This window comes from Venturia canescens, chromosome 1, assembly GCF_019457755.1.
Source record: "Venturia canescens isolate UGA chromosome 1, ASM1945775v1, whole genome shotgun sequence".
Taxonomy (NCBI): Eukaryota; Metazoa; Arthropoda; class Insecta; order Hymenoptera; family Ichneumonidae; genus Venturia; species Venturia canescens.
Genome location: NC_057421.1, coordinates 37965620 through 37988775, shown reverse-complemented (window position 1 = coordinate 37988775; position 23156 = coordinate 37965620). Strand labels below are relative to the sequence as shown.

General features: G+C 35.4%; 5 protein-coding genes across 5 annotated transcripts; 2 read left to right on the top strand and 3 right to left on the bottom strand.

Moving 5' to 3' along the window:
* Positions 1–155: 155 nt before the first annotated feature.
* On the top strand, positions 156–5132 carry LOC122419498 (tubulin alpha-1 chain-like). Its single transcript, XM_043434113.1, has 4 exons — positions 156–291; positions 415–637; positions 2168–2997; positions 3934–5132. The coding sequence occupies exons 1-4, from the start codon at positions 289–291 to the stop codon at positions 4228–4230; spliced, it is 1353 nt and encodes a 450-aa protein (XP_043290048.1). The 5' UTR covers positions 156–288; the 3' UTR covers positions 4231–5132.
* Positions 4746–10887, bottom strand: LOC122419497 (NHL repeat-containing protein 2). The gene is made up of 9 exons (XM_043434112.1): positions 10590–10887; positions 9170–9336; positions 8886–9045; positions 7822–8237; positions 6987–7216; positions 6672–6897; positions 6391–6585; positions 5974–6090; positions 4746–5891 (listed from the first exon to the last, which is right to left on the bottom strand). Exons 1-9 carry the CDS (start codon positions 10852–10854, stop codon positions 5496–5498), a joined length of 2172 nt encoding a protein of 723 aa, XP_043290047.1. The 5' UTR covers positions 10855–10887; the 3' UTR covers positions 4746–5495.
* LOC122419501 (DNA repair protein SWI5 homolog) lies at positions 9632–10610 on the bottom strand. The gene is made up of 2 exons (XM_043434117.1): positions 10477–10610; positions 9632–10103 (listed from the first exon to the last, which is right to left on the bottom strand). The coding sequence occupies exon 2, from the start codon at positions 10073–10075 to the stop codon at positions 9719–9721; it is 357 nt and encodes a 118-aa protein (XP_043290052.1). The 5' UTR covers positions 10076–10103; positions 10477–10610; the 3' UTR covers positions 9632–9718.
* A 497-nt stretch (positions 10888–11384) lies between the features above and the next one.
* LOC122419502 (uncharacterized) lies at positions 11385–23145 on the bottom strand. The gene is made up of 3 exons (XM_043434119.1): positions 23016–23145; positions 13595–13950; positions 11385–12067 (listed from the first exon to the last, which is right to left on the bottom strand). The coding sequence occupies exons 2-3, from the start codon at positions 13661–13663 to the stop codon at positions 11789–11791; spliced, it is 348 nt and encodes a 115-aa protein (XP_043290054.1). The 5' UTR covers positions 13664–13950; positions 23016–23145; the 3' UTR covers positions 11385–11788.
* 140up (RPII140-upstream gene protein) lies at positions 20998–22814 on the top strand. Its single transcript, XM_043434116.1, has 4 exons — positions 20998–21265; positions 21835–22089; positions 22230–22478; positions 22559–22814. Exons 1-4 carry the CDS (start codon positions 21129–21131, stop codon positions 22689–22691), a joined length of 774 nt encoding a protein of 257 aa, XP_043290051.1. The 5' UTR covers positions 20998–21128; the 3' UTR covers positions 22692–22814.
* Positions 23146–23156: the final 11 nt, after the last annotated feature.

The window sequence follows — 23156 nt, the reverse complement described above, 5'->3', positions numbered from 1 at the left end:
TTAAATATATTTTCTAAATAAAAATGAAAGCGATCGGATAATTTTTAAAAAATAAGTACGATTTATGGGTACAAAGTGTTTGTAGAAACAGAATCGATCGATAAAATGACGAATCATTGCTGTGTCTAGTCTTCTTTGAAATCAACCTTCTCTCGTCGTCATCGTTTATCATTATAAACAAAGTTCGTTTGTTTTCGTAGTCAATCGCACATACGGATAATCGCAGACGGTCATAACGCACGATTTTTCAATTTCGTTTAATTCGAAAGTTTCCCAATCTTAGAAAATATGGTGAGTTCGTAATCGATCTGTTCATATCCAAATTATAAGACGTTAATTTTAAAGTTAATTAAAAAAAAAAAAAATAGAAATGGCATAATCGTCTCCGACATTTGACGATTTTTTTTTTTGTAGCGCGAGTGTCTTTCGGTTCACGTTGGTCAGGGGGGTGTACAAATCGGCAATGCATGCTGGGAATTGTACTGCCTGGAGCATGGCATTCAGCCCGATGGTCAAATGCCTTCTGACAAAACCGTCGGTGGCGGTGACGACAGTTTCAATACATTTTTCAGCGAAACTGGAGCTGGAAAACATGTACCCAGAGCCGTTTTTATGGACCTGGAACCAACTGTTGTCGGTAAAAATAATTTTTTCGTAGTTAAAAAAAATAATGGCTCGATATCAGTGCTCCCAACTGAATTTTTCTTTTGACCATTTTCCCGTGTAAAGATAATTTTTGAGCTTACGAATTTCTCGGGAAAAAAATCGATTGATCAATTGATCAGCTTAAGAGTATGGATCAGTCGACTAACCTCACTTGGAATTTTTTAAATTGAAATTCTCTGACACGGTTTGACCGATTTAAAAAAGACTCTGTCAGCCTACGCAGAACGATGGCAAAAATCGACTGACAGAACCTTTTTTTAATCTGTCAAACTGTGTCAAAGAATTTCGATTTCGAAATTTGCAGCTATCTCTCTCGCACTCACGGTTGCGATATACCGACTGATCCATCCTCTTAAGGGGGTCCTGCTTTAGAAAGTTAAAAAAATCGATTGTTTTCGGGAATGTTTTTGAATAGACGGAAACAACTCACGATAGCGAACTTTTCGGTGTAGTATATCAAGGATATTTCAAGAGTACAAAAATTTTTTTAATGTGAAAAATACTAATTTGTACATGCTTTAAGCGCACAGTCTGATCGTCGAAGTTTCTCAGCTGCGTACAATGTGGGGATCGTAATTACTGTGTGCAACAAAAATTCCAAACTCTTTTTCCATTTTCATATATTTTCCTTCCATATGAACCTATAAAAACCCGAAAAAATTGCCAAATTCTATATTTACAGCACGTTGAAATGATATTTTTCTTTTTTAGAAGCGTTTTTTTTAACTCACTAAAAATGTAGAATTTGGCAATTTTTTCGGGTTTTTATAGGTTCATATGGAAGGAAAATATATGAAAATGGAAAAAAAAATAAAGAATTTTTTATGGAGGCAATAATTACGACCTCCACATTGTGTACAGCTGAGAAACTTTGACAATCGGACTTGGCGGATAAACCATGTACAAACAAGTATTTCTCACATTAAAAAAATGTTTTTGTACTTTTTAAATATCCTTGAAACTACATCGAAAAGTTCGCTATGGTGAGTTATTTCCGTCCATCCCAAAAACATTCCCGAAAGCAATCAATTTTTTTGGCCTTCTATCAAGGTCCTTAAGATGATGGATCAGTCGGTAATCACAACCGTGAGTGCGAGAGAGATAGCTGCAAATTTTGAAAAGGAAATTTTTCCACATCGTTCCTTTGATCGAAAAAATAAAAATTTAATCGGACGAACGATGTCAAAGAGTTTCAATTTAAAAAATTCGATGTGTAATTACCGACTGATCCATCATCTTAAAATCGCTCAATGTTTTTCCTCTTTTTTTCTGAGTCTCTCAGTTCCAAAATTGCAGCCATGAATTGAAATATCCGCACTTCTGGGACCTTGCGAATTTGAAAGATTTTGAAATTCAAATGAATCACGAAATAGAATTTAACAAGATACAAACAAGAACTCTGGTTATTAAACAAAAATGTAAACGATAAATAACCAACTTGAAAAAACTGTAAATAAATTTAAAAAAATAAAAAAAAAAAAACATTTTTCGAAATTTCCAGATGAAGTTCGAACCGGAACTTATCGTCAGCTCTTTCATCCCGAGCAGTTGATAACCGGTAAAGAGGATGCTGCGAATAATTATGCTCGTGGTCATTACACGGTAGGAAAAGAAATAGCCGATCTGGTACTGGATCGTTTGCGCAAATTGGCCGATCAATGTAGCGGTCTTCAGGGTTTTTTGATATTTCATGCGTTCGGTGGTGGTACCGGTTCAGGATTTACTTCGTTATTGATGGAGCGTCTTTCGGTCGATTATGGAAAAAAATCAAAGCTCGAATTCGCGATATATCCATCGCCACAGATTTGTACTGCGATTGTTGAGCCTTTCAACTCTTTGTTGACGACCCACACAACCCTGGAACATTCGGACGCTGCTTTTATGGTTGACAACGAAGCAATTTACGACATTTGTCGTCGCAATCTCGACATCGAAAGGCCAACCTATACAAACCTCAATAGACTCATCGGACAAATTGTTTCTTCGATAACCGCGTCGTTAAGATTCGACGGTGCTCTCAACGTCGATCTCACCGAATTTCAAACCAATCTCGTCCCATATCCACGAATTCATTTCCCCCTTGCAACCTACGCTCCCGTTATATCGGCCGAAAAAGCTTATCACGAACAACTAACCGTCGCCGAATTGACCAACTCGTGCTTCGAGCCGGCTAATCAAATGGTCAAATGTGATCCACGCCACGGAAAATATATGGCGTGTTGCATGCTCTACAGAGGCGACGTCGTACCCAAAGACGTTAACGCATCGATCGCTACAATAAAAACGAAACGAACTATACAATTCGTCGATTGGTGTCCGACTGGATTCAAGGTACGCTTCGTCCCTCGAACGCTTTCCCTTCGCTTTCCTCTTCTTCTTCATTTCTCGTTGTTCATTTATATTTGTTTATTTTCAATTTTTCATGCTTCAGCAAACTTTCGTATTTCATTTTTCACGAAATGTTGAAAGTTTCATTGGACGTTTATTATCGCTTAGAATTTAGAGATATTACCCGGAACCTCGTGGCTCTCTTTGCCACTTGCGGTGCTTCGAGACGCTCCGACGAGCCCGGAACGTCTTGAACACGGTTCTTTCGTTCGATCTATGAATTTTCCCAGGAAATATCTATCGAGAGTTGAACCTCGAGGACTCGGTCATGCTTCGTAAACTTTCCGATGGTAGGATCGAGGCTTTTTGCTACGAATTCTCATTCAACAGTGCATGTTCTCATGGATTGAGCTTTGGTCGAGCGAATGCACACTGTGTCATTGATCCATTTCGTTGAACTTATATTACGAAATTGTTCGATCGTTATTCGTACTTTTCTAACAGAAAATTATACAATCGGACGAGAAATTCACTCTAATTTGTATTGAGGGATCAAAATTGTTCACGAATTTGGCTTTAAGGCGCTCAGACTTCACGAACTTTTTTAATTCTCCCACTAGCATTGCTGATTCAGTAAAGCAAGAGTTCAATGATACTTCGAAGCGAAGTTTGGGTCGTCAACAAATAATTGTGCTAGAATTTTTCACAGGAAGGGCTGAGCCAAGTGAATGGAAATTCTCATTTTTTTCACTTTTTCTTCAAGCCCTAATGCCTATTTTCCAATTCGACGATTCCACGAGAAACCTCTAGTTTCCCGTCGAGTGATTAACGAGAAATGTATCTGGAAAAACTAATTCCACTTCGTTAGTTCCTGATCAAAGTCAATTTCCGTTTCGGAAGTGTTTGAAACGATTTTATTCCTCGTTATCGCTGTTTCAGGTTGGTATTAATTATCAGCCCCCCACGGTGGTGCCTGGCGGAGATTTGGCAAAAGTACAACGTGCGATTTGCATGTTGGCGAACACAACAGCGATAGCCGAAGCCTGGGCGAGATTGAATCACAAATTTGACGTCATGTATTCGAAACGCGCTTTCGTTCACTGGTACGTTGGGGAGGGAATGGAAGAAGGAGAATTTTCGGAAGCCCGCGAGGACTTGGCTGCTTTGGAAAAAGACTACGAAGAAGTGGGTCTGGACTCGGTTGAGGGCGAGGGCGAGGCCGGTGAAGAGTACTGAGTCAACTTCTCGCGCCTCTTTTCTCCCTCTCCGCCGTTTGCTTGTGTTTATTTTTTTCTTTATTTTCCTGTCTGCGCCCGAATAAAGTGGGATTTAAATGAGATGACAATTCGAGAGCTCACGATTAAATTAGTAATTGGTAGAGAGCGCATTATACCGATCCAGTGAAAGGAGTTTTTTAAACTATTTTTCTCACAGTCTGCCGTTCGAAATTCTTCAGAAAAAACTTGAAACACGCTCAACATTTTCATCCCTTTTTTACGGAAGGAAAAATCACACTTTTTTCACTGATTCTCGAGCCTGGCGCCTCTTGGGCTTTGTCAATAATTTTGCCCATTTCTCTTATTCGGGTCAAGTGACTTTGACGGATGTTGAAAATATTTCTCAACGATATCCAATATTGGACTCGAATTATCGATTTTTCTTATGAATTCCTTCGCTTTCGTGTCCTGGTTAAAATAATATTAAAAAATCATTCAAAAATCACATAAGGAGATAGAATAATGGACTTGTGATTTATCATGTTCAACTTGAATAAAAATCTTTATTTAGAAGACACGATTGTCGAAGACACTTGCACGCGATCCTTAGGATCACCCTTTCATTTATTTATATATTCGTCGTATTCTATTGTGTATGTGTAATAAAAAAGTGAAAAAAACCACGGTTTTGTCACGAGTGATAATGGGAAGCATTATTTAAAATTGCACGGAATTATAATAAAACAATGATTAACGTTCAGCGTACGGCAGTAAATACAATTGCTCGAAATACCTTTAAACTTGTTTCGTTGCAAGAAAATACAAAATATTTAGCATGGAGCTCATCCGAAATCTTTAAGAAGTCATGTCAACAGTGCATTAAACAAAGAATCGACACAAAAGGATTTTGATTAATTGAATCTCGGGCTTAAAAAATAAATTCAAAGTGATCCTCATTTTCAGGCTTCATTAGAATCGACGCACGAGATTTCAGTGTTACGTTAAAAGTTATGATCACTTTGAATCATATTTCATTGGTAATCATGATTTTTTTTATTGCAATCGACGTAAAGGGGGGAATGAAAATCTCATCAGAAGCAATGGAGAAAAGAATGATTGAGTCACTAGGAAGTTTGAGTGCATGACGAAAGGTTTCTATCAGGAAAAATGTCATTTTTGCCTTTGGATAAATATCTGCATTTCATATAAATTCTGTAATAATTTTAGCGATTATTATTTCTTCTTTTTCGTCGACTCGATTGTTTTTATTAATTTTTTAGAGTGTCATTTGACCTCGAGTTTCTTCGATTCGCGAACAACAGTGGGCGCATCGGATTTCTGGTTGATGGCGAATATGATTGCGAATTTTTTTGGTATGCACTCGTCCGTTTTACAAACTACTAGATCGAGAATTATTTTAAGTTCTTTGACTCCCTCACCCTTTGGGATTTTTACGTTTATCGGCGTTGTAAAGCTTCCGGACGATTTTTCAGTCGTCCACTCGTCCGATGGCAAAACGAGGGACCATTTTTGTGGTGCCTCTGGTGTGAATTTAAGATCTTCTTCGAATATAGCGTCAAACGAAATTGTCAATTCGCCACCATCTTTGTTCAGTGAATTTTCAAAGTTGAAAGTTTTGTCCGCCGGACGACCAGTGTCTTTTGGTAATTTAATTGATAACTGAAAATTCAACGGATCATAAAATTCATATTTTGTTTTCGATTTTCACTGCTTTTATATGAAAAATGAACTGGCAGCTCACGGTTCTGATGGTGTGATCATCCCTTTTATCAATAGCCTTGATACAGTGGTTGTTGGTGTCAGCAATAAATAGAACATCTCCATTAGACGATATCGCTAAGCCGCTTGGTTCGTCAAACTGAAATTTTTCGATTATTAATTTTATCGACGAGCTGATGATTATTCAGGCTGTCAGTAGTGGGAGAACTTTTAACAAATCTTCAAGTTTCCATTTCGTTACGTTTAATAGAATGATCAAATTATTGAGTTTTTTTTTATCGTTCAATTCTTTTCCGATTGATATTCACGTACATCAAGTGACGATCAACGATTTCAGAAATTTCGAAAGCGATACACAGGATTGGAGTTTTTTCTCCTCTCTCGTTTAACTTTATCTATTTTTAGCCTTCGTCATATGGAGATATCGTTAGTGACTTACAACATGATTTTCCGTCGGTTTTCCAGCACCATAAACTGTCGTGCAGTTTCCTTCGGGGGTAACTTTTTTAATTTTATGATTGTACGTGTCAGCGACGTACAAAACTTTTTCTTTTTTGTCCCATGTTAGTCCCAAAGGATGCTGAAGTTTGGCGTTGTATTGATGCCCATCAATGTCGCCGTAATTATGCAAATTCTACAACAGCAAAAATTCGTTAACTCGTTTGAATTGCCGTTTACTGATCGGTGCTCGAGCTGCTCCAATGAATGATCACTAAATACCGCTGGATTCCTATCAGCTCCAGCGACCGCGCTAACTTTCCCATCTTCCATGTGAACTCTCCTGACCGTACTACTTTCACTGTCGGCGAAAAATACTGCTTTTATTTCTTGGGCGACCGCGAGTCCCGAGGGCTGAGCGAGACTGGCGGCGTGTGGATAAGCGTTGTTGCGATTTTCCTCCCTTCCATTTCCTACAATCGCAACGCACGTTCCAGCCTTGTAAACTCTTAAAACAGAATGATAAAGCAAAATTGCAATTAAAATATTACAAAAACTTCGTTGGCAATATTGAAATTTGAAAATTAGTTTCCATACTTTTTTTTCCACCAAACTGTGTCTTCCAAAAAGAAAGCCCAAATTTGATGAGTACCCGCAATAGCGATTAGAAGTACCGGTACTTCACGATCGTCCTGTTTGTAATGATAAATTGCTACGTCCCAAGGGGACGACAATGCTTGTTCTGTCCCAATTTTGCCACCGACGTAATCCTGTGCCTGAGAACCTGTTCCAGCAATTGTACTAACGACTTTTTTTTCCAGATCAATCTACAAATTTTTTAATTTTCTTTACTTTCGTATCGTCTAATCGCTTTAGGTTTTATTGAGGGGCTTGCGTACAGCAAAAAGGATGAAGAGGAAAGAAAATAATTTTTTTATTTCGACATTCCGATTTGATAGGGTGGCCACTGATACGTTTCAAATTTAGAAAACTGCCAGGAATCGTTGAGAATTTCTGAATATGGGATATTTATTTATTACTCGATTCAACAGATGCTCGGATTTTCTTTGCAAAATTATGGCTGTGAAAAACAATATATGAATTGTGCTTTAAAAGCACGGTTAATTTTTAAAAAAGGAAAAAAATTAGGTTCGTTTTTCAGTTCAAACGCACAAAGACCATAACGACCGTAGGGCTCTATTAATTTCTGAATTTGCAAATTCTAGAGAGCGTGAAATATTCATAGGACGACATTCCTGTAGAGCAAAATATTCGCTTACAGTGTATTTGCTTGATAATTACGTAGAGTCACGTCTCCGTCTCGAATAATATCAATCTGCGTTCGAATGAAAATCCACGGAAACGTGTTTTTTTGGTATTTTCAGGATTTAACAATCTACTCTGTCGACAGCATTTATAAAAGTATTTATACCTTGCGAATAGCATGATTCTCATTATCTGCGACAAAAACAATGTCGCTTAAAACGCAGACACCTTGTGGTCCGTTGAACCTTGCATCCTTAAAATTTCCATCCTTGAAATCGGGAGCATAGCCTCCAATTACGTGCTCAACTGTGCCATCGGGTTTCATTACAAGAATCCTATTATTTCCTGTGTCGGAAACGATCACTCGTTCATTATTTTGTGATTCGAAAGTCTGTACTTTGCCAGGAAAAAGAATAACGTCTTTGGACAACGGTAACAAGTGTTGTGCTGGCTTCAATGGAATCTCGTGATCGGATATTTCTTTTAGTGAATTGAAATATGCGAGGGCAACTCCCACGTATGTGAACATTTCCTCTCGATGCCCTTCACCAACTAATACGAAAAGAGGTTGACCCTTAGGACCTGAAAATGAAATTTTCTCAATTAGATTTTTCCGCACGTTTGGATCGTTTTTAATAAAGTGTTACGTCATTTTGGAAATGACGTTTTTATTTTTAATGATGATTGAAAATAGTCATTGACATGATATTCAATCAAAATGTTTCACCACTAATCATCGCACAAATTTCTTGTTACATTATGAATCCATGAATTATTGAATCAACGTGATTTTCATCTTAATACAAAACGATTTATCCATTGTTTTTGAATTTTCAAAATGTTAAAAATTAATCATAAGGATAGATTCATTATTATTCATATCAAACGATGAAAAGAGAATCATTTGACTGTTTTGAGAACATACTTTGAAAACAATTCACGTGTAACTTCTCGATAAATTCGTTATCGTATTTTATTATGTCATATCAATGTTTATAATGCCTTTAAGATCGCTGATATTTACGAAATATTTTCTGCAAATTTCTCAGTACTGAAATATTCATAAAATCACATTATTGGCATGAAGGATTCTTTGAAATTTCCAACATTATTACCAAATGAAACTTATTGTTCAATGAACACTTATTATTTAAGATTTGGGGCTTATCAATAATTTCTTCAATTCGTTCTGTAGTGTTATCAGAATTTTCTGATTTTTTTCGAACGTACCTAAAATAACGAGACTAGGCCAACAAACGATCCCAATATCTCGCCACATCGAGAGTTTAGCATCGTTCACCACTGGGTGATTGATATTGTATCTCTGGACAGCTGATAAAATTTTCTTCGAGTTTCTCTCATTGGAGAATTTTGCACTGTGTACTCCGACCTGTATTAATTAAAAATTGGCGATTCTGTTTCTGTAAAGTCTTTTTGATTCTTTATCAATATTTTCTCACTTCTTATCATTCTTTAGAGATTAAAATTTCTCATAGATAATAACTTGTACTTACAACCACCAATCCATCCTCAGGAGGATATTTCTTTTCCAATGCATCCAAATCCGGTAATATGTGCATACAATTAATGCAACAGTAAGTGAAGAAGTCAAGTATAATTATCTTTCCAGCAAGATCCGCTGTCATTGACAATCCTTTTGATACGTTGAACCATTCTAAACCTGACAAATTAATAAAGAGTTTTATGTGAGGGAAAATTGGGTGCAATTCCACAGGATTTTTGATAAATTTCGTGAGTCTAACAATAATCGAAAATACATTGAATGTCATCAGATTCTGCAGTGGGTGCTCATAAAATATTTACAGAAATTTCAATTCAATGTTTCCTTGATTTTCTATTGAAGTTTTCCAAAATTTTTAAATTAATTTAAAAAATAATTAAGAGAACGTTGTTCTAATAAATTTATGATCCAGGGATAAACATTGTAAATTTCAAAATGATGGTAATGACAGAAGTGAAGAAACAAAACATTTAATAAATATAATTTATTCAATAAATGAACAGAATATTGAGACAACAAATGTATGAATAATGATTGATGATCAATGTTCGTCGATTGGCAAGTTGTATTCCTTGTGAAGACTGGCTATTGTGACGCCCTGCATATTAGCAATAGCGCCCAAAACTTTCTGAGCGGCATCTTTGATTTCATTGTATTCATGTAACAGATTCATTGTCTCTTTCATCGAAGGACCAGCTTCCAACTGAGCTTTCATTTTTTCAATTTCAGCATCTAATTCTTTTTCAATATTGCAGAGTTCTTGATATTTAGCCTTTTTGTCAGCACTAAAACTCTCTTCTGTAGTTTCCTGGTTGTTTGGTTCATCTGGTGTTTCAAACACCATTTTTTCAGCTTCCTGTTTGGGCTCATTTTTGTCAGTTTCAGAAACTGAAGACATTTTTCTCAATAAACAACCACTTCTGTACCTATGATTCAATGATTGGTATGAAAAGAAAAAAAAACATTTTTCTAAATAAGCTTGAAAGGTATTATCTTTGATGATGAAAATAAAACCTTTGATTTCTTATCACAAAAAAACAAATTTCCTAACTAATATACACTGCACTTGTGCTAAAAATTCTACTAAAAACTATCAGAACCTAAGATGATTTCTCATTTATGATTAAAAATTTTTTTTTTTAATTTAGCAATGAGATATTATATCCTTATTAAGGAGAAAGAGGTTAAATACGAATGGATAATTGAGTACAGTAAAACTATAGTAATTCAACTGTTACTTTATGTATAGGTATTAAAATGAGGGAAAAAGGAGTGGGATATTAATAGAATGAAATTTACCTATCGAATTGTCAATCTTATATAGAGGGTCTCTGATGGGAATTATAAGTCACGCGAGGATGACGTTAGACATACACAAAATAATGAAATGAAAAATGTAAACTCATAGTAACCTTTTTGAAAGTCGCTCACTCGTATATCAGCACGCGCACGTTCTTTAATGTGATTTAAAACAATTTTTTCTCGCTCTTTACGATCGCTGATTGCGAGAAGATTACGTCGCAGTTGAATGCACTCCTGGGTTAAATCTTCGACAGTTTCTTGAACACTCATTTTCTTATTTACCTGACCGCACATACTACTACCACTAATGCTTAATAAAGAATATGGCACACGTAGCAAGTGCTTTATTTGGAAAACGACGGAGAGTAAAGTCATCCTTGAAATTTACGTGATCGAACGAATATATGGAAAGTTCCTAGAATCGTGTTTTAAAAAAGGTGCTCTTCGAATAGTACTTGAATCCACCACAGTCGTCGCTCCTATCTTATTATTTCCACAATTTGGGCTACGTTCGAAACTTGGCCACCTAATTTTGAATTTTTGACTTTTTTGAGATGGTGGTTTTTATCAGATGCTCGCGTGCGAGAAACTGAAAAATAGATAGACCAACATCCTTGGTATTTCGAAAAAAATAAATATATATTCAACGGAGCATGGAAAATTTTCTCAACCACTTGATAAACATTAATTTTTCAATGTTTTTCACTTAACGCAATTTTTCTTGCGAATTTTTTCGGGTCAACGATGCAAACTCTATCGTAACACGGTTTTTTGCAATTCCTCGTGAGCGTTCGTAAAGATTGATTGCAAGTTTACGACAATGCAGTTTGTATCGTAAATGAACAAACTATAAAAGGTAAATCTCTATCAAACGAATATTTCCACACTTTTCAACATCGCTATTGAATAATGGGAAGTAGTTTTCGAAATAAAGATGATAAAGTTTAAGTAGAGCAATTTTTTATTTATTTAGTAAATTTTATTTAATGAGGTCTATCAATTAATTGTGCGTTGTCGAAAGAGTGACTCTAATTCTAACCTTTTTCATTATACAAACTTATAGGACTGCGAGCACGCTCTTTTGTACAGTGTTTAATATTAAATTTTACTACTCCGCTAATTGATTATTTTTTGCTGATATTCCAGTGATCGCCCTTCAGATTCTAGTGCTGCAATTGGCTTAAAAATTACAACAAATGACAAAAAAAAAAGTTCTCCACTTTGAATCCAGTCCAGAAACAGAAGGAAGTTGTTAAATGAATTCATTTGAGAATCAGCAAATGTAAATTTTGTTTCAAATGAATGAGTATTAGGCACGACCAGGTGCTCTCCGTCCTGGATTCCGCAGTCCTTGGGGCTGCTGTTGTGCCACAAACTGTTGTAGACCCTGTTGTACTAGCACATGTGGTTGCGGATGCTGAAGTGGCTGCTGCCTTTGCGCAAACCAATCTTTGATATCCCCTTGACGTGGGGCATCTCTTTTTTTTAATCTTTGCACCGTTGTATCGGCACTGACAACAACATTTTCCAACGAGTATGGGTACGGAACTAGCTCCAAGGAGTCATCCGAAACTACTTCATCGATCGGCTGCAAAAGGTTTTTGTTATTACGTAAATACTTCTGTGATAATTACCAATTTCCAGTGAAGTTTTTACTAACAAAAAGTACAGGAGAAGCGGATGGAAAATTTTTTATTTTTCTGAGGAGGATGAGTTCAGAAAAAGAAGTCAATTTAATTGACATAATATCGAAATAGTGAGAACATGCAACTTTTTCATAGAATATTTATTAGAGCGATTCAAAAAAAAATTTTTTTTGTTTTCGATTGCAAACAGGCTTAAAAGTTTCTTGTTGGTGTAAAAAGACTCCAGTTAAAATTTGAGCCCTTAATATTAATATTTAGATAGTCCTCATCGCACTTTTCTATTTTCCATAAGAATAACATTGGAAATTTCTTTTTTGCACATTCTGATACTTACTGCAAGCCCATCGTATCTCATATAAAAAATGTCTTCACTTATTCTTGTAGAAAATCGCACGTTCTACAAAAAAGGTCTCTTATGATTTTTTGTTAAACCTAATAGTTTAAAAGTTATTAGAGTTCAAAGTTCAATTTATCGCAAATTTAACCGTTTTCAGTACATTACAGCAAAAACTTTATGGTCCTTGAACTCGGTCTCTTAGAAAACGTTCATGAAGAATTTTTTACAGTAATCCAAAAAAAATCGAATAGTTTAAAAAAATTTATTAGTAGAAATTTATAAAATTTTTTATGTAAAAAAAATTTTGTTAAGTAAAGTACTGTATTTAATTATTCTTGTTTTATTATAGTCTCCGTACATGTTTTAAAAACTTTTATGGTTAAAATCAATTTTCAAAATTATAGTTGAGCAATCGAGTTGTCTCATACATATCAATGTACCGATAAAAAAAAAAAACTTTTAGACCCTATATCGGTAATATAACTACTTTTCTACTCGGTGGAGTTGTCCATGAAATAGTTTAGTTTGTTGATTCTTGTAAAAATAGATATTGGTGTTCCTCAGTGTGTATTGTTTTTTTGAAATATGATTTTCATCAAATACTGAAAGTTATTTTTAATTTTTTTTCTTAGAGTTTCGCTGGCCAAGAAAATATGAACAAATATTCTCTAACAGACTAAATTTAAGATTAACACAAATTTTTCGCCAATCTTTTCCAATAAAACCATGAAATCCGCTATAATGTACTGAAAATGGTCAAATTTGCGATAGATTGAACTTTCACCTCTAATAAATTTGAAACTATTAAGTTTAACGAAAAATCATAAGAGACCTTTTTTGTAGAGCGTGCAATTTTCTACAAGAATAAGTGAAGACATTTTTTATATGACGCACGATGGGCTTGCTGTAAGTATCAGAATGTGCAAAAAAGAAATTTCCAGTGTTATTCTTATGGAAAATAGAAAAGAGCGATGGGGACTATCTAAATATTAATATTAAGGGCTCAAATTTTAACTGGAGTCTTTTTACACCAAAAAGAAACTTTTAAGCCTGTTTGCAATGGAAAACAAAAAAAAAATTTTTTTTGAATCGCCCTAATATTTATAGTTATTCGCAAATTCTGTTAACTTACTGCCGAATTAGCTCCAACGATTCCAAAAACCAGCAGGAGACCAAAGACCAGAACGAGACGTGATGCCATTTTAATTATCGATGCGGTTGTACAACGATTTCAGTTTGAGAGTTTCGAGTCAGGATTCGTTTCAAACTAGTGCTTGCTGCTCTTGCGATACTGAATGTCAAAGCCCACGAGACTCGGCTTTTTATTGCGATGATTTCAAAGAGCCACGAAAAAAAATAGTCTCTTGGCAAATATTTTTCGAACATTTCCATCTCGGATCGAAGAGCTCATTTATTGACACAATTTTTTTCTTCGATACTTCATTATGAAAACCATTTAATACTCGGCGTTATGACCCTGACACGTTCCTAAATAAGGGGGGAAAAAATATAAAAAGCCAGTTAGATAACACTCCCATTCATACACTTCCGTCCAAAAGTCTCACCTCGAATTTTCGAAATGAAAATTCTCCGCTGTCGTTTGACTAATCAAAAAAAGGCTCTGTCAGCAGACGCGGAAAGATGACAAAAATACGCTGACAGGGGCTTTTTTTTTTTGATCGAACCGTGTCGAACATATTCAATTTCGAAAATTACAGCTATCTCTCTCGCACTCACGGTGGCGAGATAGCGATTGCTCCATCACCTTAAGAGGGAAGAAAGTTTCAATTTGAAATTTTGAACTCACTGACGTTTTTCAAATTTTTTTGTCGATTTTTTCAAAACAAGTGAGGTACTTTTTTTTAGATTTCATCGCAATCCCCATATCATTTCGATAGAAAATATTATTCTCTCTCTCTGTCTCTTACCTTATTTTCATCTGTTTCTTATCGAAAAAGCCGCCTTTGGCTTTGAAAACTACGATACACCGATCGAGCTTCTGTGGGAGGGGCTTGATCGAAAAGTTAGAACAACCTGCCCTTTTTCTGCAAGCGATTTGTGGCGAAAGCTTGAAGATGATTGGGCGGTTTGGACCGAGCCATAATTACCAAATTGTTCGAGCGAATGCCACGACTCATCAACGCAGTCCTCAAAGCCAAAGGCGGCATTTTCGATAAAAAAACAGGTGTAAATACGGTAAGAGACTGAGAGAATAATATTTTCTATCGAAATGATATGGGGATTGCGATGAAATCTAAAAAAGTACCTCACTTGTTTTGAAAAAATCAACAATAAAATTTGAAAAAAATTTCAGTGAGTTCAAAATTTCAAATTGAAACTTTCCTCCCTACTAAAATTTTATCCCAATCCCCGTATTTCTCGAGTTACTATCAGTCGAGACCTGACCAAAAAAATTAAAAATAAAAATTTCAAAAACGAAATTTAAAATAATTAGAACAAGTTTTTTATAAATCGACACAACTTGTACCCTCTTGACATTTTCTCGAAACTCCGAAAATTTTCGAAATACGCCACAATTTCTGAAACTCCTCATTTTTTGCTGAAATTAAGATAACCGTGCGAAAAAAAATCGTACGATATTTTTTAAAAAACAAAAATGAAGCTTTTTCTATCCCCTTCAAAGCTGTCATAGAGAAAAGTAGCAAAAAAAAATGTCTACTACATTGGCAGCCGGTTTACAAAGCCCAAAAATGTCTCAAAAAACGGCTCTGTTCTAAAGCACGTGCCAGCTGAAAAAAAAATTGTAAACAAATTTAAGAGGTGGCAAATTGAAGCTCAACTTATTCCCTTCAAAATGACGTTTATTAAATTTGATTCCGTTGATTTTTGACGGAACTATCAAACTTTTAGTGTGGGTAAAAATTTCAACTAGTGAACCCAAACTTTTGGACGGGAGTGTATGTTTACTCCCGATAGACCATTTTTTAATCGGTATCCTGATACCGGCGGTTGAAACACGCGTAATAACAGGAACGAAAGGAAACAATTACTTTTTCTAGCACATGTGGTCGTTGTTGACAACGCGTACTGTAAATAAAAGCTGCGCATACAACGTTGTCTATAGAAGGTTCATTAGGACCCATTAGCAGCGAGATAAAAGACACTATACATGGTTTTCGATTTTTTCCTATCACACGTCTCATAAGAGCTCGAAATTATATTATTCAGCTAAATTAAACATTTTCCATTATTCATAAGGATAAAATGAGCGAAAAAGAAGTTCGATAGAAATTATTTCATTAAACTTGAAAGAAATTTCTTCGGATATAACAAAATTCTTTACAAAATATGTTGTGAGCCAAGTATTTCAGATCCATCTTTCTGGAGTTATTATTGACTACGTTTACACAGCCCTCTTATTCCGGTTTTGTATATACAGACGGGTATATTTATATATATCGACAGATATGCATTTTATATATCTATATTGATATAACTAAACCGGAATAAGAGGGCCGTGTTAAGACAAAGATATTCGAAACCTCCCCGACGATTCCGCTCATACATCGCGCATGTGTGTCCGGAACATCTTTCGATGTATGTGCGGAATCGTTTGGTGGGTTCAGAACACTTTCGATGTGTTTGCGGAGTCGTTAGATGGGCGCGAAACACTTTTGATATGTGTACGGAATTGTAGGATGGGCGCGCGCGTGCGTGCGTGTGCGTGTGTATGTGTCCACCTATCTTAATGTGAACTCCAAAATGTTCAAACATACCCTATTTTATCACATTTTTCCAAAAACTTCAAAATCCCATAACTTATGGTTTTTATGCAAAAAGTCAGCTCCCCCCGACGGAATTTCAATAATGGTGACTATAATTTAATTCAAGCAGTTTATGCTAAAAAAATGTGTAGCATCGATTTTTGAAAAAGTAACCTAACTGCATACCTTATGCCCGTTTTCTCCAACGTTAATCTAAGTTTAAGAGCATGGATCAGTCGACGAACCTCACTTGAAATTTTCGAAATCGAAATTCTTTGACACAGTTTGATCGATTAAAAAAAGGCTCTGTCAGCCTACGCAGAACGATGGCAAAAATCTACTGACAGAGCCTTTTTTTAATCGGTCAAACTGTCTCAAAGAATTTCGATTTCGAAATTTGCAGCTATCTCTCTCGCACTCACGGTTGCGACATACCGACTGATCCATCCTCTTAAACTCGGTTCATCCTATCTCGAAACTATATAAAAAAAATTGAACTGAGTTTGAACTGCGTCGGAAAAAACGGCCATTATTTTTTCCCGAAACATATGGAAATAATAGGAAAAAGTCACTTTCTTGACATTTTCTGTTAAAATCTTTATTTTAGAATAATTTTTTTTTTTTTGTTGCGATATCAAAAAATCGATGTTGAGATATCACGGTTGTCATGATATCAATCATCCTGAAATTTTCTTTTAGGCACAGCATTATCTTTTTGGAATCGAACATTAAAGATAGTTTTTAAAAGTAAAGATCGAAAACCTGGACGATTCTGCCCCACTTCATTTTTTTACTGCGATTACGTGCTTTGGTATAGGGCTTATAGCCGTTTTCTCCGACGCAGTTCAAACTTAGTTCAATTTTTTTCATATAGTTTTCGAGATAGAATGAACCGAGTTTAAACTCAGATTAACGTTGGAGAAAACAGGCATTAGCGTTATTAACGCTATCGCTGTCAGCGTCCAAGTAGAATGTGCCCAAAAAATTGAACTAACATCTGAGTCTAGTTCCAAATATGTAAACACATATGTGGCTACGGTCGTTTTCTTCGATAAAGAAAAAAGATACGACGACAGAGATTCTCAACTTTGTTGACAGTCGAGTAAAGACACATTTACATCTTTACCAGAAACATTTCAACCAAAATTTGATTGCACAACTACCTCATATCAACTCTGATCTGCAGCACATTCTATTCGTAAATCTATAAATCGCAACGACTGTATCATGAAAATAAATAATATGAAAATATTATATCTAACGGTTCATTATTTGAAAAAAATACTTCCATGAAATATCCAAACGTCATCCTGACGTTCACGTGTTTTGATCATTCAATCAGCAGAATGTCTACATTTGTAACATGAAAATCATTTTTCATATTTCGCGCACTCATATTTAAAAAAAAATCGTTGGTGTAGTTACTCACGGTTACAGGAACGGTCCTCGATCTTCTTCCTACCTTTTTCTCCCGCGATCCTTGCGACCTCCGTTTTCCTCGACGATCCTCTCCCTCTCCGTCTTCCTCCACGATCCTTTCGCTCTTCCTCTGCCTCTACGATTCTCTTATCCTGCTCCATGGTTCTGATCATAAAGAACTTTCCACATATTTTCAAAACACTTTTCTTTCAATGTTTTTTCGTCCTCCCATGTTTGGAATTTATCATTTCACTTTTAACTTTTGTTATCACTTCACCGTATCGCAGAAAATCGTAATCGCGATTCATTATCACAAAGAAAGTTATATTTCCGCTGGTCTTTTTTTCGAGAATGAACTTGGGTTTTTATTCACCAAAAATTTAACTTTATACAGACGCGAGAGAAAAAATTCGTTATTTGATTGTACGACCGATTGAATACGAAAATTAACATAAACGAAAAAAAATATCCCCATTTTCTTCTTTGCCTACTCTTCCCTAGGTTTTTTCCCCAGAAAACCGTTTTTGCGCAAATGGATAAGCCAATACGTCGAGTAACAGAAACAATTGTAGTGACAAAACCTGTACCACCGTTTCATAGAGAATCGAGTGTGCCCGCGTTCGTGCACGCGTGGTCGGTTGCTCGCGTCCTATTAGTTAGCATTTGACTAGTAAAAACTATTCGTAATGCTGTACATAGCTGCGGTTATACGCGTTGCGTGCATTGCTTAGCGTGCAGCGTTTGCAACTCCGACTTATCTGCATGGAATCTTGCCTGCGCCGCGACTTCAAAGTGATACAGAAACTGTATCGAGCTCGGAACTGTGTCAAACTATCCACTATGAAGTAGATTTACTGATTGTCCGTCTTCGCTAGCCGACAACCCCATGGCTTTAGGACCGTGCGTTAGGTGCTTTGCTTTGCGTTGCGTTTCCTCGATAAACTGGTCCTTGCCTCGATACTATTTTTCACGAATTACCAAAATTTTATAAATACTCATTCATGTGCAAATTTTGTAATAATAACAACATCGAGTGCGAGGACTTCCCTATCAGTTTATCTATAGTTGCGTCAAAAAAATGAATCTCAGAAATTAAAGAAAAAAAATGTATATTGACAAGGAGCGAATCATTATTTTTTATTAAATTTCAATTTTAATATTTGTTACGTTGTGTTTTCGTGTCTTTTATCGATTCGCACGATCTTAAGTTCTTTTATTTTGTAATTTAGATGACCGATCAGTTGTTTCAGTGAGATTGAATTTAATGTTAAAATTATGAAATAACTGTTAAAGTTACAATAATTGATAAAATTATGACCGCTACCAATTTTTATTGGTTTCTATTTTATTTGTTTATCGATTGATTGAAAAAAATTAAATCGTAAAAAAAGATTATTTTAGTCATTCAGGATAAAGTAGAATTCCACGTGTCGTATTTCGTGCCCCGTTTTCTCAATGCGCTAGAGAATGTACAATGCGTAGCGAAGGGGATGGCAGACATTACGTTGCAATGCTGGTAACAGCTGATTGAAGCTTCGGACAAAGTCGGTAATGGCGGGAATTTCAAATTCTTCTCGAGAATCTTTAAAAGTGATAAAAATTTATTTGTATTTTTTCTTGTTTCATGAATAAATTAAGTTTTACAAATAAATTGTAATGCATAATATTTTGAAATATTAATTTTTTAATTATAAGAAATATTCATGTCTTCGGTCAGCGTTGTTTACGTTTGTTTTCACTTTTTGATCGAGTTTGTCTTCTTTTTTAAATTTCATTTCTAAGATTGACTCGCGTGCTTTCATTCGTCGAATAAATTCGCTTTTTCGAATGAATTGATCATTTTTGTTTCTCGGTGCCATTATACGATAAATTTCTTTCGCACAACACAAATTGTAGCTGCTAGGTTATGTGCACCTCTACCGGCATTGCGGGGGGTGAAGGGAGCAGCGACCCGACTTTATCCGAACATTCGGAGTCAATCACTTAACTAGTCAAGTTGAAGTATAAATTTTATCTTTTACGATTTTTTAAAAGCATTTTATTTCATCCACGTGATAGAAATAGTTTCAATGTAAGTGTTTGTTAATTATATTAATAATTTAGACTTGAATTTCATCAATATAAATTAGTTGCTAACTTGACTAGTCATAGAACGGCCGAACTACTTTAAGGGGTAGTATTTGGTCATGGTAGAAATATGAAACTTGATTTGTTGGGTGTAGATGAATTTTGGTCACGGTCTTACATACAGGTCTTGAAACGTAACCAGTTTTCTATAGGACGGCGTGGTTCTCTTATTGTCCGCGTATTAAATGTTTGATATGGCCGTGGTGTGGTGGCGCTGCAATCTAGGGATGTACGTAGGTAAGGATGTGGTGTAGGGATGAAAACGTGCAACCTATTTTTCACTATTTTTAAACAATTATCTAACCTAAAATCACTAAAAGCAGCGAGTGCCTTATATGGTGTCATACCAGTACGATAAATAAATTCCCTACTTTTATATTATATTGAATTTCTATAATTCTTAGTGCTTATCGTGAGACGTTTGAAGTGAAAAAAAACGAAAATGGTTAAACCATGTGCGGTCCCGCGGTGGAGATTTTATCGTATATACGCGATTGTTTATTACATTCGTTTGCGTATGAGGCAAAATGTTCTTCAAGAGAATAGAAAGTTACAACCAAAATTTGTAGTAAAAAAAAATGTCAAAATTGATGAACCAATAAAAATAACGCCGTATTCTTCAAACTACATAAGTTTATTTCATTTATAACCTCCGTAAATACTCTTGCCTCTAATCTCCATATACGTATCATTCATAATAATGAAATCATAATAATATTCATATTAACTACTTTTAAAATCATATTAATTAATAACTACTTTTATTCATAGAAATTCAATACTTATAACAACAATAATAATAATATTTCTTTTTATTAGAGCTATTAGTGCATCGCGCATGAGTTGATTATCCATCCCTCGATCACAACGCCGATCTGGCGGCCACAAAGTGAAATAATTGAGCACACGTTAAGAGAGCCACCCCCACTATCTTCGTTTCAAGATCTGTATGTAAGACCGTGATTTTGGTATAGATGTTTCTGGTTGAACTGTAACGTGTCGTTTAACACGAAACCAACTCTTGAATTCAATTACCAACAAAATCGAAAGAATCTCTGTCGTCGAATCTTTCGAAAAAACAACTCTAGCGACATCTGTATTGACATTTCGAACTAGACCCCGACTTTAGGCTAAGTTGTTGAGTTCTGCATAATCAAATCGATCTCATATATCAACAATTTTTGCGCTACCTCCGTCGACAATGGCGGCGCCACTAGTCAGTCTGCGAGAAGAGGGAATAAGGGGTACATTCTATTTGGACGCTGACAGCGTTTTCGTCTTACCCACGGGTCTTACCCTCCCTACGTCTGATTTCTTTGCTCTTGATATGAGGCAGTTTTCGGCTTTACATTTTACCAGTTGAAACAAAAATCATTGAGTTATTGATATTAAACTATGCCATCGGACAATATTTTATTGAAAATCTGGAACCCAAAAAATCCTCACGATGAGGTTGCCATTTCTTTTATTGATAAAAACAAACTACAAAATGAAACTAGTAAAGATAGGTTAAAACAAATGTTCATTCTGGAGTAAGTATATGAGCAAGACTTAGAGCGGGTTGTTCCAACTTCTAGGTAAGCCTATCTGACAGTTAAAGGTCTACAAGTCAATGCTTTTACCCGTCAGATAAGCTACCTAGAAGTTGGAACAACCCGCCCTTAATGATTCAAATCTATGATAATAAATTTTATTCAATTCTATTTTTTTTCTTACTTTATTACTACATCTACATGTTAAATCATTGAAGAGTTCTTTGTTATTTCAAGCGAATTGTATGTTCTTTTGTAATGCAAAAGTAACAATCAGTCCGTAAAAAACTTAATAATATAACTAATTGAATTTCAAATCAAATACTTTATAGAAAAAAAATGTTTCACATGGATTGTGTAACAATTTTTCTGTTTGTTTCCAGACAATGTATATTAGTAAAATGAATGTACATATATATAATTGCAAGTACAAAATATTGCATTGTTTGATACATAGAGCAGTCAAACACTAAATTCTCAAAATTTCCTTGATAATAGAAGTAATAATAAAGTTCCTTCTGGTAAACCATCGTATACATTATTATGCATAATAAAAAATTCTTTTACAGTGAAAATGGCTGTGCAAGCAAGGAGATAGCAACCGTCATTCAATTGTCTTTAGCAAGTGCCATGGGTGGTTATTTAATCGGTGGAGTTGCAAGATCCAGAGTCTCATATATAAATTTTATGGAAAACAATCAAGCCACACAGTTTATAAATCATCTCGATGCCAAGCGGAAGCTCTCTCGTGAGATGTATTTGGCTTTTACAAAAGGTGGTTTTTCATTGGGCTGGCGAGTTGGTTTGTTCACGTTCATATTTTCGTAAGTGAATTTTGGCTTATTTATAATAAAGGTCTTTTTCTCTGTGAAACTTTATACAACTTCATTTTCTGTTGTGAAAAATTTGCTATTTCATCTGGACTAATAACTTACATAATAAAAAACAAAGTATTATTCTACAGATCCATTTTGACAAGTGTAGCGACTTATCGTGGCAAAGACGCGATACTAGAATACTTCATAGCTGGTGGGGTGACAGGTGGTTTGTTCAAAACAAATATGGGTCTTAAGGGGATGGTAACAGGGTCCGTCTTCGGAGCAGCTTTGGGTACAATAGCTGGAGGGCTGTCCGCTCTGACCTTGAAGTTAGGTGGTGTTTCAATGGAAGATATAAGGAACTTTTCGAAACTTATGCACGACGCCAGAGAAAAGTCAGTACCTTTTATTCAAATATATAAATTTAATTTTGTGATTTCCAAAAAAGCTAACTAGGACACACCTTTTTTCTCAGTGCTAAACTCGAAGCGCAAAAGAAATATATGGCCAAAGAATTTGATATGGCGCAGAAAACTGCAAAGGAAAACAGCAGAGCCGAGCAAGAATTTTTAGACATGAAAGTCCAGGAAGAGTCAGCAAAATCTTAGGCTGCTTTCGAAAGCCTGATTTATCATTCTTGGTCTTTGTCATGATGCGAAGTTATGACAATGGATTCATAGAATAATAATTTATGGATCAAAGACTAAGGGAATAAAATTTTTCAAATGAAACGCGTGTTTTATTTTGTGACTTCCCAGATGTAGGCGACATCTCTGCAAAATCAGAAACAGAAACAGTGAAATAGAAGTTAAGCAGAGAGTTGAATTGAAGTGATAAAAAAACCTGACGGAATATACGAAGCAACAATAAAATAACAAACAAATATTCAATAGCACAATTGAGTCAATTAAAATGATAATTATATAACTTACCCATTGCAAGAAGCTTAGGTTGAAATTAAAAAAGCTTGGAGGCCTATTAAATTCAATTCCAGTGGATCCTTCACATTCACCTTAGCACTGACGACAGAGTTTTTCCGGAATAAAATCATTAGAAAATGCAACACAGATAGA